Below are 17,629 nucleotides of genomic sequence, written 5' to 3' on the forward strand. Positions count from 1 at the left end.
TTAAATCTAAATGTTATATATAAATCTAAATGTTAAATGTTAAATCTAAATGCTAAATGTTAATGGTTCCAACACCATCATTAAGTTTGCAGATGACACCATGGTGATTGGCCTCATCAGTGACAACGATGAGGCTGCCTACAGGGAGGAGGTGGATCGTCTGGCTGAGTGGTGCGACAGAAACAACCTGCTGCTTAACACCGAGAAGACCAAGGAGCTCATCGTGGACTACAGGAGGAATGCTGACCCACATCCACCCATCCACATTAAGGGGACGGCTGTGGAGCGTGTGAGCAGCTTCAAGTTCCTGGGAGTCCACATCTCCGAGGATCTCACCTGGACGACCAACTGCTCCAAGCTGGTCAAGAAGGCTCACCAGCGCCTCTTCTTCTTGAGGACTCTGAGGAAGAACCACCTGTCCTCAGACATCCTGGTGAACTTCTATCACTGCACCATGGAGAGCATCCTGACCAACTGTATAACAGTCTGGTACGGGAACTGCTCTGCCTCGGACCGGAAGGCGTTGCAGAGGGTCGTGAAAACTGCCCAGCGCATCGCCGGAGCACCACTTCCTGCCATAAAAGACATCTACAGGAAGCGGTGTCTGAAAAGGGCTGGGAAAATCATCAAAGACCCCAGTCACCCATCACATGGACTCTTCACCCTCCTGCCCTCTGGGAGGCGCCACAGGAGCCTCCGGACTAAGACCACCAGGTACCGGAACAGCTTCTTCCCCACAGCTGTCAGACTCCTGAACTCTGCCTCCTGACATCTGACCCACGTTAAACTCATGGACTGAACATACACACACCCACAATGGACAACTGTACCCTCAAACACAATAATAACATGGACTGAACCACCACTCACAACCACTAGCACTTTATATAGCCTCTGTAGAAACTATCTACACCCTCACTTATCTTAACTGCACTACTGTATAGCTCTGTGTAAATAATCATTCTGTACATTCGATAATTTTTAATCCTACAACTGTTTACAACTTGCATAGTTCCCATTTCTGTATAGCTGTATATCCCAGATTCTGTAAAGTTATTTATTTCATATTCTGTATAGTTTTTCATATTTATATCCTGTTCATATCCTGTACATAGCTTGTACTCACTACAGCCTGTACATACTTATAGTTATAGAATATTCACAACATACTTCATACCGTGTACATTATAACATACCATAATAGACCCATTTCTGTAATATACTCACATATCTATATTATTGCTAATATATATTGTAATATATCTATATCACTAAAGCACTTCTGGATGGATGCAAACTGCATTTCGTTGCCCTGTACCTGTGCATGTGCAATGACAATAAAGTTGAATTCTATTCTAATTCTATTCTAAATGTAAATATTATATTTAAATGTAAATGTTAAATGTAAATATTATATTTAAATGTAAATGTTAAATGTAAATATTATATATAAATCTAAATGTTAAATGTTAAATCTAAATGTTATATATAAATCTAAATGTTAAATGTTAAATCTAAATGTTATATATAAATCTAAATGTTAAATGTTAAATCTAAATGTTATATATAAATCTAAATGTTAAATGTTAAATCTAAATGTTACGGGAAACTAAATATTTAGCTAATATGCAAATTTATTGTACGGGTCAACGGAAATACCAAAATAAAAGCTTCAAGAAAACCTCCCGCGCTAAAGTGTGCCGGTCGCGGTCAGGTTCTGTGTTTGTGCTCCTCTTACGGTCACTTTTGACTGCCATGAGCTGCTTCGACTATTCCCTACCAGCATGTCCAGCGATTTAGCTGAAAACATTGGAAGAGCCGTTTTGTCGGCCATCCAACGATTCAGCGGTAATGCACCCTCGACCTCACAAACGCCGCAGCACTTGGTAAGTTTATTTTATAGCATTTTGGACGGGTTGATAGCAGTGTTAGCAAAACTAGCAAAGCTAAATTACTTAGCTAGTCCTCAATTATTTCATTTGGTAGGCAGCAGACAGAGATCGAACATCATACAACTCTATTTATTTATTTGGTAGGTAGGTAACAGTCGTTCTTGATGTAAATGTTTCCTTAGGAATCCAGCAATGCACCTGGACCAAGTAGACCTGCCGTCTCCACTGGGATACCATACTGCTCGGTAGGCCTTCTTACACATATCATTTAATTCATTTATCATGAAATTTCCCCTTGTGGGACTAATAAAGGTATGTTATCTTATCTTAGCTGACTGGTTTTGATATACAGTCAGGTTCATAAGTAGTTGGATACAGACACATTTTCTAATGTTGCTTCTGTACATTACCAGAATGAATTAAAAATGAAACTACTCCAATGCAGTTGAAGTGCAGACTTTAAGTTTTAATTCAGTGGGTTGGACTAAATGAATGCATAAAAATGTGAGAGGGAAAAATTAATTTGTAAACACAATCCTATCATTTCAGAGGCTCTAAAGTAATTAGACAAATTAAATAACTGAAAATAAAATGATAATTTCTATTACTTTATTCAAAACCCTTTGTTGGCAATGACAGCCTGAAGTCTTGAAGTCATGGACACCACCAGGTGCTGGCATTCCTCCTTACTAAGGCTCTGCCAGGCCTTTACTGCATTGGCTTTCAGTTGCTGTTTGTTTGTGGGCCTTTCTGTCCTAAATTTAGTCTTCAACAACTGAAATGTGTGCTCAATTGGGTTAAAATCCAGTGACTGACTTGGCCATTCAAGAATATTCTATTTCTTTACTTTATTAAAGTCATGGGGTGCTTGGACTGTATGTTTTGGGTCAACTTCCATCTTTATTATTAAATGCTGCCCAATCAATGTGACTACTTTTAGCTGGACTTAAGCAGACAAGTATGTCTCTGAACACATTCAGCTGCTTCAGTCCTGTGTCACATATTCAGTAAACACTACCAGTGCCACTGGCAGCCATGCACGCCCAAACCATCACACTGCCTCTGCCATGTTTTACAGATGATGTGGTATGCTTTGGATCATGAGTCGTTCCACCCTTCTCCATACTTTTTTCTTGCCATCATTCTGGTAGAGGTTGATCTTGGTTTTATCTGTCCAAAGAATGTTTTTCCAAAATTTAGCTGGCTTTTACTAGATGTTTTTTTTTTTTTTTTTTTTTTTGTTAAGTCCATTCTAGCCTTTCTATTCTTGAGGCTTATGAGTGGCTTGCACCTTGCAGTGAACCCTCTGTATTAGGGCTGTTCGATATGACAATATGAAAACATCTATCATTTCATATTATACGCTATCATTTGTTCTGTGGTGTCGCAAAATAAATTTTACGTCAATATTTTTCATCGTTTTGATGGTCACTGTAGTGGCTGTATTAATTTCTTAATTTTCTTTTTTCTGTTATGTTCTCTTTGACCGCATGTTGTCTGTTCACAGTAAAATTTTCAAAATGCGTCTCAAATCAATTCCAGGCCTTTTATCTGCTTAATTGGTAATGACATCATCATTTTAATATGGATACCCTAAATTAAAGCTGAGTCTGCACATCATGTCCATGATATAATTTTGATTGGAATATGTTTCAGTAAACGGGCAACAAAATAAAACTTGTTAGGGTCCAAATACACACTGACCTAATTGCAGGCCTTTGCTACTCTAATTGAGTGCTCAAAGAACTTTATACAACAGATCTCATTTACCCATTCACATGCACAGATTAATACAAGCACTTTTTCTGTCCAACATTCGCACACAGTCATAGTCGGATAAACTCATTGGGAGCTCTAGATTAGAGCACCTGGGAACTGAATCACCAACTTGACCAACAATCACCAAATGCTAATCTACAAGATACAAAAGGTTCAGTTTTCTGTGTAATGGGTAGACAATAGTAAGATGGTCTGAGTCTACAGTTTGTTTGTTTGTTTTTAATGAACAGATAACAGAAACCTTACGGATGTATTGTAATGCATAGGTATCTATCTGTATCTGTGTTTGAATTCATTTCAGGTTCCTCTTCCATCAGTTCCTCAAGCTCATGCTACGCGCTCACATTTTGTGAGAAAAAACAAGACCTGCAAACACTATACAAAAGATGTTGTGTGCTTGCCCTTGTCTTCAGCATCAACGTTTCTCATACCGAGAGGAGATTCACGAGCAAAACTAGCACAAGATGGCCTTATTGGGAAGATCTCCTTTACATCTGACTGGTCTGAAGCACAACTTAGAGAAGAAATAGCAGCAATCTTCAGAAGAACATTTGCACTGTCAACTGGCCAGACATTCCCTTTTGAGTATTTGAGTACAATTAGAGGATGTAAACGACTAATGAAACCAAATGTTTCTAGCAAGAAAGAAGTTGGCTCGATTTGTTCCACCACCTGCCTCTATATAATGGCAGGGATACAAAAACCTGCACAGGTAAACATTTTATATTGCAGTGCAGAAATATTTACAGCCAAGGAGGAATATGTGCCCAACTTTCACTTAAACTAATATAAGGATATATAAAGGCTGTTAACATTATGAAGCAAGTCATGCTGACCTTCTTTCCTTTGTTCAGTGCATCATGCGTTGTCTACAACACCAGGTGAAAGTGAGGCCAAGCATCAGGAAACAGAGAGCTGCATTCAAGAGAGTGAAAATGAGGGACAGGCAGAGGGACAGCAGATGTTTCCATATAATGTGGCAGAATTTGTGTAAGCTGTTGTCTAGGGGTTAAAGAAATCCTTCATTTTAGATGTTGTTTAGGATATTGTTTTGATGCAAGTTTCCAATTTGCATGTTTGGGGTTTTTTTGCTGAATGACTGCAACTTTAGGATTTACATTTAATTTTTTTTTTTTTTTTAATGATGTAGTGTGAGAAATTCTTCAAGGCTGACATGTTTTATGATTTCTAATATCTCTTATCTACTTAGCCCTATTTTTCTGGAGGAAGATGAAGCTCTTGAAGAGGCAATTCAGCGTAGCCTCCTAGAAGAGTCTGATAGACTTACCATATTTCAAGGTAAGATTTGAAAGTAACCTTTGATAATTGAATATTTTATTTGCATCTTTACTTGCATAATTTTTTTGCAGTTACACAATTACAAAGGTAATTGCTCATTTCTGACTAATTTAATATGGACTATCACAACATAATTATATGTTGTAACTCTGTGCACTTGAGTCAAATGTACAGCAAATTTCCATTTTTCCCCAAGATCTGTTTGTCATTGTCCCTTTTTTATATAGGTCTTTTAAGAAGCTCAGCAAAGAAGAAATTGAAGGTCTTCTTAGAGCTCATAGTGAGAAAGTCATTACACCAGGAACAAGACAACTCCATATCAGTCGAGCCAATGTGTGGTCGACTGCTTTGCGTCAGTTCAAGAGACCCAAGTTTGCAGAAAGCTGTGAGATGCTTTATGTCACATTTGCAAGCGATGAACATGATACAGAGGAAGATGCTGCTGACCTTGGGGGGCCAAGGCGGGAGTTTTTCCGTTTACTGGTGAAGGCCATCTTTCAGGACAGTGGTGCTTTTGAAGGTAATAGGATTTCGCAGTCAAACTAACTAACTTACTTACTCAAGGCCTAAAGGCTTGTTGACGACACTCGTTTTTATAATGTTACAAACGCAACAACCACCTGATCTGAACATTGTTTGACAGAACATTAACAAGTTAATAAATGACTACAGATAATAAATCTGTTATGTTCTGTGTGTCTGAAACAGTAAAAAAAAAAAAAGTAATACATTTTTGTCTGTCAATCTCAAGATATCAGTTTGGGGTCTGTACAGAATATACTTTTTTGTGTGTTATTTTTCAGCTACACCAAATGGATGCACACTGAAATTTAACATCCTACACTTGCAAAATGGAGTATATCGAACCATTAGCAGGATGTTGTCCACGATAATAGTGCAAGGTGGAGAAGCACCTGCCTTTCTCTCTCCACATGTAGTAGACTACATTGTGTCAGGAGACATTCTTCAAGTACACCTAACACCGGATGATATAGGTGACCCTGAGTTAAGAGAGAATCTGAAAAAGGTGAATTGCAATATTATAACAAGAATATTGTAATATTTCCTATATTCACAAGTCTTCTGGTCTTCTTTTATAATATATAATAAATACACTTTTGGTTATTAGAGGCAATTCCATGTATTATATTTTCAATTTGTTTCCTTTTTGTTAAAAAAAAAAATATTGGTGAAATACAGCCAAATAAACCAAAACAAAAACGTTTCGAGTCCAATTAAAATGAACCATCTGCAGTATTTGTGTACACTGGTAAAAAACAAACATTTAAAGTGTTTTTCTTAAATATTTAGGTTGTAAATGCAACAACTCAACATGATTTGGAGGAAGCAGTCAGCTGCTGCAACTCATGGCGATATCAAGTTGAAGGTCTTCCACTCACAGTCACCATGGCCAATAAAGATCTGTTTGTGAAAAATGCAGCTCTATACCTTGCAGTTCTGCAACGGCAAAGCTGTTTCGATCAACTAACTGATGGCTTGTCCTACTATGGAGTGAGAGTTATATTTTTTCTGTATCAATTGGTCATTATTTTATAATCATTTAGAGTGAGCTACTTTTTATATTTAAAACTGGAATTTAACCATTATTTAAACTTTTCTGTCTAGATTTTATCACTCCTGAGAGAGAACCCCAGTTTGCGTGTTCTGCTTGACCTATCGGGGGAGGACAAAGATCTGACAGCCAGTTTAATTGCTGGGGTTCTCAGGCCAAGCTATTCTGTCCTTGGGAGCAACAGAATAGTTAGAGAGGAGCTGATGGTGGTCAAATTTCGGGAATTTCTCCAGTGTGTCGAAAGTAAGCAGAAATTCACATAATGTAGTCTGGCCATGAAACAATTCGGGACACTAAAGTAAAACTTTGTCTTTTTATGTCACATGCGCACACACAAAACAGGAATAAAGATGTATGATAGCTTACAACTGACAAGCAAGGCAAAGACAGAACCTCTGTATTTTTTATAAAAACATTAGCCATCATTTAGTTGTTAGCTCAAGCTTTAACTATTTTAGTGTCCCCAGGTTAACGGTAGTTTTTCTTTGTTTTTAGATGAAGAGCTGAGAGACTCACTTGGAGAAAGGACTCTTACCAAGGATGAAGAGGCATTTGTGAAGGCTTTGAGGCCTGGTCACATCTTGGCTTTTGCCACCGGGAGCAGCAAGGTTCCAGCCATAGGTTTTCAACCAGCTCCTAAAATAACATTCATTCACGATGAAAGCAAACATCTCCCGATTGCACACACATGTGCAAATAAGCTTCAGCTTTTTGTGAATGAAACAACAATGGCTGATGATGATGCTTTTCATTACTGCTTCTTAGTAGCACTCATGAATGGAGCTTTATTCAGCACCATCTAAACATGTTCCAAAAAAGTGAAATTAAAATGGTGGGTTTGTTAACTCTAATCCTGTTCATTAATTGTAGTTTCAAGTAACTTTGCTTCATACAAGATAGTTGAAATAAATTCTGACTGCATTTAATGTTGAAATGTAATAATTTTCAAAGCTTCAATAGATTTATAAAAATGCTAACTCTGTATTTTCAACGACAAATCAATAAAGTCACTGGTGTAATACAATAATTTTATTAAGCTTTTCTTTTTTAAACAAGGACACTTCAAAACAGTTTATGCACAGAGTATACTAAACATGCTTTGTAGAACAAGCCAGGATTACTTAGACATCTAACAGCAACATTTATTAAGACTATTGCAACTTTACAATGATTAAAACAATACTGTAGATAATCTTGTGAATTGATTTAAAGACTGACTGTTCCGTGTTGATAATTTTCACTGTTATACTGTATTACAGTGTGAATTTGATCTTTACTTCAATCTGAATAACTGGTTTTACCCATAAACTAAAAGTGGTTGTAGCCTTCTGAATAGCCTATGAGTCACTGTCAGTCATTAACTCTGAGTCCTTATGTGGCAGGAGGCATCACTGCTAGAGGGGAGGGGCTTCTGCAGTAGTACAAAAACTGCATTTGCTGTACAGCATTTAAGAATATTAAGTGTCATCACTCTTTAGAACATCACTGGTATCCTGTGGTTGAGGTCACACATTTACAAGTTTGTTAAAAATATACTGCTGTGTTCGTTGAAACAATGTTTTACCATTATTGTTGTCTTCTTCAAAAGGGTGAATGCTTGTATATAGCTCTTGTAAATCGCTGTCATTTAATGGGACAAACCTACTTTCAGAGTTTGACAAGGAGGGTATGGAGACCTCTGCTGTAGAAAGTTCTGGGTTGTGACGATGAGACACATGAGTTCCGCAGGCAAAAAGCTGGATGGGAGTTCTATTACCTTCAGTGGAAACAGAGTGATTGTTATATCCAGCTTTGAATTCCTTCAAAGTGCGGTTGATTCGTGGTAGAAACACATAATGAAGGCAAAATAGGTCTGTTGCATTTTCTAAGTCTAGGATACCAAGTGATTCCAATTCATAAAATATAGGTGCATAAATGCGGCTACAGTTGTTGTTTAAGTCTCGGTTGAAACGTTCAATCCTCTGGTTGTGCACAGAACTTCCCATTAAGACAGAGCTTTCACCCCTGCTTGCTCGCATGTCCTCCCAAATCTGAGCATTCTCTCCTCCGTGATCAGTCCTGATATGCAGGGGTCTGCCAAATTGTCCAACAGCTGCAGTAAAGAGGGCTTTCACAGTCTCAGCTCGATTATTGCTGGAGCACTGAAGAAACATCAACATCCTGCTGTATCCATCTATTGCACCATGAACAACAAACTTCCAACGAATCAGTTTGTGATTTCCATCTATGTGCCATATGAAATTTGGATGAGGCACAGAATATACTCGCCGAGCAACTGCAGTTCTTCTCCTGGATAGAACACCAGCCGAGTCCACCCTCCGCAGTGACTTTCTTACGCGCCATCTTTGAACCACTATGTTTTTGGAACGCAGATGACCCATCAGCATCACTTCTCCAACATTTGGATGTTCAGTTTTTATCTGGGACACTATCTGATCTAACTCATGGTCACTGATTACATTGAATTTTGACTCTGAGATATTATAGTCTTGCAGTAACTTATACAGAATGGGCCTGGAGATGGAAAGGATAGATGCAGCTTCAGTAAAAGATGTTTTCAGGGAAAGAACATTTTCCAATTCCTCTTTGGAAATCTGAAGCCTTCCTTGGTAACCATCCTAGAACACGGCACAGAAAATCTCAATGAGCACAATTCTATAACAAAAGATGGGTAATTTGAGGCAATTGTACTGTGACAGATTAGCTAGAGTAATATTTTATCAATAGTTTTAAAATATGAAAGTGAGCAATCAAAAGACACTCACAGCAAAAACAGTAATAAAATATGACGTAAAACTTGTGAATGTTGTTGGTGGTGATGTGACACTGCTAGTAATGGACCCCTAAGAAGATGAAATGTATGTAGAATCAGAATCATTACTTTGACAGGATTTAATTTAAGGTGACATATTACACCAAAGAAAAAACAAAAATTAGTCAGCTAAATGATATGTGTAAGAAGGCCTACCGAGCAGTATGGTATCCCAGTGGAGACGGCAGGTCTACTTGGTCCAGGTGCATTGCTGGATTCCTAAGGAAACATTTACATCAAGAACGACTGTTACCTACCTACCAAATAAATAAATAAATAGAGTTGTATGATGTTCGATCTCTGTCTGCTGCCTACCAAATGAAATAATTGAGGACTAGCTAAGTAATTTAGCTTTGCTAGTTTTGCTAACACTGCTATCAACCCGTCCAAAATGCTATACAATAAACTTACCAAGTGCTGCGGCGTTTGTGAGGTCGAGGGTGCATTACCACTGAATCGTTGGATGGCCGACAAAACGGCTCTTCCAATGTTTTCAGCTAAATCGCTGGACATGCTGGTAGGGAATAGTCGAAGCAGCTCATGGCAGTCAAAAGTGACCGTAAGAGGAGCGCAAACACAGAACCTGACCGCGACCGGCACACTTTAGCGCGGGAGGTTTTCTTGAAGCTTTTATTTTGGTATTACCGTTGACCCGTACAATAAATTTGCATATTAGCTAAATATTTAGTTTCCCGTAACATTTAGATTTAACATTTAACATTTAGATTTATATATAACATTTAGATTTAACATTTAACATTTAGATTTATATATAACATTTAGATTTAACATTTAGATTTATATATAACATTTAGATTTAACATTTAACATTTAGATTTATATATAATATTTACATTTAACATTTACATTTAAATATAATATTTACATTTAACATTTAGCATTTAGATTTAACATTTAACATTTAGATTTAACATTTAGCATTTAGATTTAACATTTAAAACCCTGTTTTAAATATGAAAAGTTACAAATATTTTACTAAATGTTGTAAAAAAATGACTCGAAAAAACATGTTTTTGTAAGATTTAGAGCTAAATGTGGAAAAATGTTGCTGTTAATTTCGGCATGTTTCAGTTTACAAACGGCGCCCCATATATGATTGTTGGGTTTTTCTCTGTATGCATGGTAGGGTTTACCTTCCAATATAAAGCGCCTTGAGATGACTATTGTTGTGATTTGGCGCCGTATAAATAAAATTGAATTGAGTTTATACTTATTAAAAAGTACAATAAACAACTTAAACTGTTATCCAGCCAAAGTATACACAAATGGCTATTAGCATCAGGGAGGCTAATAATTTTAACCCTGGTAGTTTTTGTATTTTGTAAAATTAGTTTGTTTCTCTGCAAAATTATGCTCTTCTGACAAAGATCTGCAATCCTCAAACCTTCCTTTATATTACCATCCATGCCTGACCAACTGCTGTAGGTATAATGTGTAGGGGACCCAACTTGTCCATATACTGTATGTAAGCACCTTAAACTTAACTGCTTCCTGCTTTTGTTTTAAAAAGATCTATTGTATCTGGATAGTTTGTTCTTTTTTAAAGGCCCATAAATCAAGACATACATATGCAATTTTGGTTTATTTCCATCAAACCAGCCTTAACCATATGATTGGGGTTATATGTTTGTTGGGTTTTTCTCTGTATGTCTCATTGTAGGATCTACCTTACAATATGAAGCACCTTGAAGCGACTGTTATTGTGATTTGGTGCTGTATAAATAAAACTAAATAGAACTGAATTAACCCAAATTGTGAAAAAAATTGCTTGTCAATGGAAATGTTCCAAAAATAAACAAGCCCTTTACACCCTCACCAATATCCCAATATCAAACCACAAAAGCACAAAATATAACTGTGCAGCTGTGTTGTTATGTTATTTGAAACTGAAAAAGCTGTGACACCAGTCATCATGTTCTTACATTTGCTTTTCTACAGGTATTTGACTCATACAAACCCAAGTGCAGATGATTTAAAAACCTGTTTGAAGTCCAAACACTCACAGTGTGTGGATGAACATGTGTGTACCATCAAGTCATGGTAGATGCATCACACTAAAGCAGAACGCACGGAGGCAGAGTTGTGGTGAAGACAGTTTATTTACAGTGAGGGGGAGGTATTTACAAGGATAAAATATATACAGTGTATGAATGGGGACTCGGAGCCAGGACATGCAGGTGACGAAAACACACACAGGTAGTGCACTCGATTTGGTACTGTTTGATGCCAAAACCTCCAGACGGAAAACAAACCAGTCGAGGCAAAATCCTAGGGAGGAAACAAAACTCCTTACAGTCACCAAAATAATCCAAGGGCTCCAGCAGGCAGGGGCAGAATTTCAGACGCTCCAAAAAAACGCCAATACTCCAACACTAGTCTTCTGTCAGGTAGCTCCTAAAGACCACTTCTGAGGAAAGCATCTGATGAGTAACAGGTGTGCCAGGTTCAGTGACTCACTGCCCCGCCTACCTATACAAAAAGGGAGGCACCAAAAAACACATACAGACAAAAACACCACATAACCAGAACCCAACTCCTAACAATATTAGTCTCTGAAGGTGGTTATAGGTTTCACTTGGACATCCACACAACTTTATCTGCATATAATGGTGCTTAAGCTGTTTTATTTTATAAATCAGACACTTGTCATGTTAATAAGGGCTAATTAATGTTGAGACAGAAAATGTCAGGGGTGAGGGCTGCTGAGCTAATCGTCATCGGTTTCATGCTGCTTCATGACAAGACAAGAGAACATTTTGCTTACATTACTCACATTTTACAGAAAAGACAGCAAAGGGGATCTCTGAAAGGCTACAAATAAATTAAATTTCTATTAAAAGGTCAGTGTTAAGTAAATGGACTGGTTCTTATATAGTGCTTTTCTACTGTTCTGAGCACTCAAAGCGCTTTACACAACTTGTGCATTCACCCATTCACACCAGCACATTTTTCTAAGTGCTTTCTAAGTAACATTCACACACACTCATACTCCGATGGATGCATCGGAGAGCAACTTGGGGTTAGTATCTTGCCCAAGGATATTTGGCACGCAGACTAGGGGAAGCCAGGAATCGAACCACCAACCTTCCGATCAGTAGATGACCTGCTCTACCGCCTGAGCTAAGATAAACAGACCGAACTCTGGATGCTGTGCAGATGATTTAAAAACCTGTTTTAAAACCAAACACTCACAGTGTGTGGATGAACATGTGTGTCATGGTAGATGCATCACACTGCAAAGTCAATATTAGTCTCTGCAGGTGGTTTACAGATTTCACTTGGACATCCGCACAATGGCTAAGCTTTTTTAATCTATAATATCAGACACTTGTCATGTTAATAAGGGCTAATTAATGCTGAGACAGAAGATGTCAGGGGTGAGGGCTGCTGAGCTACTCATCATCAGCTTCATGCTGCTTCATGGTAAGACAAGAGAATGTTTTACTTACATTCAGTTTCATGCTGCAAGGACAACAAAGTCTTTGAAAGACGGTCGCCTTAATAAGTATCACCTTAACTTTTATGTATGCAAATTAACATATATTATCTGTTGTACTTTGATAGAGTTACAATAGTGAAATTGCTAAACAGTAAATACTGCTTCATAACTTTTATTTCCTTTTCCAAAAAAGAAGGTTCACCAAGAACATTATGTTATACAGAATCAGTTTTATTCATCCTAATGTGTGGCACCAGCAGATCCTGGTTTTTTTTTTCATAATGTCTCAGTACACACCAAAAGAATAAGTCAGCAGACTTGTGATCTCAAGATTTTAACTGTTGTGATCATATTCATTCTCTACTGTCTATGCAGGAGTAAAATACCAATAAAAATAAAAGAACTGGCCTATTTTCATTAGCAGGAAGTTAAGATAATTATGTTTTCTTTACTCTTTATTTTCTAGATCTCAGACTTTGTGGTTTCTTTTAACTGCACCAGTCCAACTCCTGTCGCCCTATTCGAAGAGCTTGACAAAGATTTGTTCTCTAAAAAAACTGATTCGTCCTGTCAAAAGCTTTTCAAATCCACTTAACATAAGCATCAGTATCACCGTGGTGGGAATTTTAGGAGTGGTAAGTCTACACAGTTCACACACTAGATATTAAAAGTCATCATTTTGGTAATCTTAATGTTTATGATTCTAATATACTAATTCATATGTCTCGTCTTTAGGATGAAAAAGCCCAAACCCTGTCTTATGTCCTGGTATGTTTTGAAAAGATCTTACAAAATCACTAAATTATACTTATTCAAGAACATTGTACGTGTATGTACATGTATTCAAATTGTTATCTATTTAAATGGCTCTAGCCTATTGTTCTAACTATGTGCTCTCTGTATGTTGACAATAGAAACCACGTATAGATTCTAAGTTATAAGGCTTTTAAAAAAAATTTCAACCAGTAAATCATAAAGTTGACTTTGTAGACCCCACTCCGGGTCGGGGATGAGTTCCTGCCCCAAGTGGAGGAGTTCAAGTATCTCGGGGTCTTGTTCGCGAGTGATGGGAGAAGGGAGCCAGAGATCGACAGACGGATTGGGGCTGCAGCTGCAGTAATGCGGACGCTGCACCGGTCCGTCGTGGTGAAGAGGGAGCTGAGTGTAAAAGCGAAGCTCTCAATTTACTGGTCGATCTACGTCCCTACCCTCACCTATGGCCACGAGCTGTGGGTAGTGACCGAAAGAACGAGATCGCGGATACAAGCGGCAGAAATGAGCTTCCTCCGAAGGGTGGCTGGCCCTCTCCCTTAGAGATAGGGTGAGAAGTTCGGCCATCCGGGAGGGGCTCAGAGTAGAGCAGCTGCTGCTCCACATCGAAAGGAGCCAGTTGAGGTGGTTCGGGCATCTGACAAGGATGCCCCCTGGGCGCCTCCTGGGTGAGGTGTTCCAGGCATGTCCCACCGGGAGGAGGCCCCGGGGCAGACCCAGGACACGCTGCAGAGATTATATCTCTCGGCTGGCCTGGGAACGCCTTGGTATTCCCCCGGATAAGCTGGAGGAGGTGGCTGGGGAGAGGGAGGTCTGGGCCTCTTTGCTTAGGCTGCTGCCCCCGCGACCCAGCCCCGGACAAAGCGGATGAAGATGGATGGATGGACTTTGTAGACTATGGGACTCCGTTTGTAAACGGAAACATGCTGAAATTAACAGCAACATTTTCCCGCCCTATAGTAAACTTTGCCAGACCTAAGACAAATGTTAATGGGTTGCTAACATGACCCTGCTCTACACAAAATGTATAGTAGTAGATGTTGTATTTCCCTCTATTTCAGCAGTTAAACTGGCATTTGCAGGCTGTATACCAGTTTTACTTTTCTTCTGATTAATGTAGGAGTGGGATATTGAGGGACTGAACTGGGATGAGAAGGATTGTGGCGCTGAACGAGTCTCTGTCCCTCGGGAAAAACTTTATGTCCCAGATGTTCAAATAGCAGAGTTGTAAGTTTTCCACATTTTGATTGGCTACAAGCTGGACAGTTTTGAAGTTATAGTGGTGGAGGTCATTGAACAGACTGTTAATTAACATGGGTAACCCTAATCACGGCTTACTGGAGAGACAGCAATATGTAATTTCAGCCCTGCTCTCTTAAAAGACTTGTCATTTCATATTTTTGCTACTAAAAGTTTTTTTTTTTTTAAATAAATTGCTATTATTAATTATTAAAAATGTTTTGTTATCCTTTTCTATTCTATTCCAGCCTGGATGAAGTCAGCTCCACCAAAACTCCTTATGTCTACTTGTACAACACAGGTCATGTGTATGATGATAAGCCCATCAGAGTGGTCAGTTCTATGCTTTCCCCTTTGATATCCAGAACTGCTCATTGACGTTTGGAGCAGATATACACTTTGATAAGGCTTTCTGAAACTTAAAAAACTAAAAATAAATTATTGAAAGTGTGAACTTCACACTCGACAAATTTGAAATCCATATCTGAACACAAAACTGTTTGCTAATATTTCCAAATAAAACCATGCTCTTAAATATCAACCTAGCTACTGATATTAGGATGATTCAAGGCACAACTTCCAAACAGGTCCTGAATGAGTCCAGAGACATGATGGTGACCAATGGAGAGTGGGAGCTCACGATATCAGTATAGCTGATTCCACCCTGGAATTAGTTGTGGGAAGCTACTCAGAGATCACGTACTATGTAAGCTTTATTTTTTTTTACATGCTTTTATTTAATTATGTATTTTTGAACTGTTAAAGCTGCTCACAACAGTGCTTTTTCATGCACTGAAAAACTTCCTTTGTGTTAGTTCTTAATCACTGAGGAATGACAACAAACTTATGGACAGCTTTGGGCTTCCCTATAGTAACACTTTCTGGTGGTGCAGCACTGCCCTTTTGGAAATACTTCAGTTTCACCACATTCTTAAATTAGGTTTATACAATCTCAAATGAACAAGACTGCATGGCATCTTCATTATCTTCCTGTCATTATTTATTATACTGTCATGGTCCTGGGTCATTTTGACCCAGCGTTTTGTGTTTTGTGATTATTTTCCTCTGTTCTAGCTATTCTGTGTCCTCCCCCCTTGTGTCCGGTTCGGGTCTAGATTTCCTGTCTTGTTCTGAAAGTCTGTGTCTGTTGTCATTGTGTTCAGCTTGTCTCCTCCGGTCCTCATGTGTATTAGGTTCAGCTGTTCTTCCCTCTTGTGTGTGATTACCTGATTACCTTGTGTGTGTATATTTAGTGGGTGTCGGTCTGTGTTCTTTGTCGGCTCGTCTGCGTTCTATGGTGTTCCTGTCTCTGCGTCTCTCTGCCCCGCACCCCTTTTGTATGGTCCCAGGTTTGTCACTTAGTTTCTCCCAGTTTAGGTTTCCGTTTGTAATTACTCATGCTTCATTGCCTGTTTTTGCCACTACCACCCTGTAAATAAACGTCACTCGTATCATCAGTTTGCTGCATTTTGGGTCCTCCTTTTCCTCCACTCCACACGGCTCTCCGCCAGCCGTGACATATACAAAAATTTGTTTTCAGTAGTTAGAACCACCTTTAGCCACTAATCTGTGTGAATGTATCAATGTCTCACATCACTGTGGAGGAGAAAACCTTTAAAATCTCAAAGGTTTGTACCTGCGTCTCGTCCCAAGATCGTGCTAAGACGGAGACCGGTTCTCTATGTGGTGAACCTGCTGATCCCCAGCTGTTTCCTCATCACAGTGGACCTCTTCAGCTTCAACAAGGTCATGCTTAACTTTTCAATTTATCATAGCATTTCACTGGCTGTTTATTTTTGACAGCACTATCAATGAACACCAGTGCCACAAACCTCTCGGACAATCAGAGCATCTACAGTGTTACACTTCCAGTAAAACCAGTGCCAGCTTCCGAGATGGTTCTGGATGAACTGAGGAGATTAAGCAGAGATCTCACAGCCATCCGACTTCAGATGGACTAATGCTTTCAAGGGACCAAAGCTGCACAGGAGTGGGAGATGATTGGAACAGTGATCGATCGGCTGCTGTTTGGCTTGTACATCGTCTTTATCGTCACGAGCTTCATTACAATAATGAGCATCTGGATATGAAATAATTTGTTTGCAACATAATTAGGTGACAGAAAGATGAAAAAACAACATAACTGGCGTACTGTCGTGGTAATTGGCATGGATCACAAATAAATACAGTGCTATGGAAATGTATTTGACCCCTTCCAGATTTTTTATTTTTTGCGTTACCTGCCCCTCCCTCCCATGTCCACCCACACCACACTATTCAGTTCAATTCAGTTTTATTTATACAGCGCCAAATCACAACAACAGTCGCCTCAAGGTAGACCCTACAATAATACATACAGAGAAAAAACCAACAATCATATGACCCCTATGAGCAAGCACTTTGGCGACAGTGGGAAGGAAAAACTCCCTTTTAACAGGAAGAAACCTCCAACAGAAACAGGCTCAGGGAGGGGCGGGGCCATCTGCTGCATCCGGCTGGGGTGAGAGATAGAAGATGGGACAAAAGACATGCTGTGGAAGAGAGCCAGAGATTAATAACAAGTATGACCCCCACCCCTACCTGATCTTCATCAGTACCAGCTTCCTCCTTTTGCCAGTGCTTTAGCTTTGTTTATCAAGTATCATAGGCTGTGTTGGAGTTGCAGTCAATACTGTTTTTGGTCCTGGTTGCTATTAGTTTTGTTTTTCTGGATTACGTTAGGGGAGATGCCGGAATTATGTGGCTGGGTCATGGTTTTCTTCATATTTTGTTTGTTTTAGCTGGGGCTCCCATCTCTTTTTGTT

At 38.9% G+C, this 17,629-nt stretch overlaps 2 protein-coding genes and 1 pseudogene across 7 annotated transcripts; 2 read left to right on the top strand and 1 right to left on the bottom strand.

Annotated features, from left to right (window-relative positions):
* Positions 1-1,560: 1,560 nt before the first annotated feature.
* On the top strand, positions 1,561-7,460 carry LOC309699970 (G2/M phase-specific E3 ubiquitin-protein ligase-like). Of its 5 annotated transcripts, XM_082523264.1 has the most exons (10): positions 1,861-1,886; positions 2,075-2,137; positions 3,973-4,383; positions 4,526-4,661; positions 4,882-4,970; positions 5,198-5,490; positions 5,774-5,997; positions 6,282-6,482; positions 6,597-6,786; positions 7,039-7,460. In XM_082523264.1, exons 6-10 carry the CDS (start codon positions 5,361-5,363, stop codon positions 7,344-7,346), a joined length of 1,053 nt encoding a protein of 350 aa, XP_082379390.1. In that variant the 5' UTR covers positions 1,861-1,886; positions 2,075-2,137; positions 3,973-4,383; positions 4,526-4,661; positions 4,882-4,970; positions 5,198-5,360; the 3' UTR covers positions 7,347-7,460. The 5 variants fall into 5 exon arrangements, with proteins under 5 accessions (XP_082379388.1, XP_082379392.1, XP_082379390.1 ...); XM_082523266.1 differs by lacking the exon at positions 3,973-4,383 and having other exon boundaries at positions 1,858-1,886; XM_082523263.1 differs by lacking the exon at positions 1,861-1,886 and having other exon boundaries at positions 1,901-2,137.
* Positions 7,461-7,557: 97 nt separating this feature from the next.
* Positions 7,558-10,016, bottom strand: LOC309699973 (uncharacterized protein). Its single transcript, XM_082523273.1, has 3 exons — positions 9,767-10,016; positions 9,512-9,574; positions 7,558-9,161 (listed from the first exon to the last, which is right to left on the bottom strand). The coding sequence occupies exons 1-3, from the start codon at positions 9,866-9,868 to the stop codon at positions 8,049-8,051; spliced, it is 1,278 nt and encodes a 425-aa protein (XP_082379399.1). The 5' UTR covers positions 9,869-10,016; the 3' UTR covers positions 7,558-8,048.
* Positions 10,017-11,526: 1,510 nt separating this feature from the next.
* On the top strand, positions 11,527-16,786 carry LOC309701266 (5-hydroxytryptamine receptor 3A-like; annotated as a pseudogene). The gene is made up of 8 exons: positions 11,527-11,553; positions 13,282-13,450; positions 13,551-13,583; positions 14,707-14,813; positions 15,074-15,227; positions 15,372-15,531; positions 16,479-16,571; positions 16,673-16,786. The product of its transcript is annotated as a 5-hydroxytryptamine receptor 3A-like (transcript).
* The last annotated feature ends 843 nt before the right edge of the window (positions 16,787-17,629 follow it).

This window comes from Aulonocara stuartgranti (assembly GCF_965226115.1).
Source record: "Aulonocara stuartgranti genome assembly, chromosome: 23".
Taxonomy (NCBI): domain Eukaryota; kingdom Metazoa; phylum Chordata; class Actinopteri; order Cichliformes; family Cichlidae; genus Aulonocara; species Aulonocara stuartgranti.

What these genes read in the sequence shown, in the direction of transcription:
- LOC309699970 (XM_082523262.1), top strand. Translation starts at nt 1,852, where the DNA reads ATGCACCCTCGACCTCACAAACGCCGCAGCACTTG. An exon ending in CACAAACGCCGCAGCACTTG is followed by an intron (nt 1,887 to 2,074) that starts GTAAGTTTATTT and finishes ATGTTTCCTTAG; the next exon opens with GAATCCAGCAATGCACCTGG. An exon ending in ATGGCTTGTCCTACTATGGA is followed by an intron (nt 6,483 to 6,596) that starts GTGAGAGTTATA and finishes TTTTCTGTCTAG; the next exon opens with ATTTTATCACTCCTGAGAGA.
- LOC309699973 (XM_082523273.1), bottom strand. Translation starts at nt 9,868, where the DNA reads ATGTCCAGCGATTTAGCTGAAAACATTGGAAGAGCCGTTTTGTCGGCC. An exon ending in CACAAACGCCGCAGCACTTG is followed by an intron (nt 9,575 to 9,766) that starts GTAAGTTTATTG and finishes ATGTTTCCTTAG; the next exon opens with GAATCCAGCAATGCACCTGG. An exon ending in CTGGGATACCATACTGCTCG is followed by an intron (nt 9,162 to 9,511) that starts GTAGGCCTTCTT and finishes GCCGTGTTCTAG; the next exon opens with GATGGTTACCAAGGAAGGCT.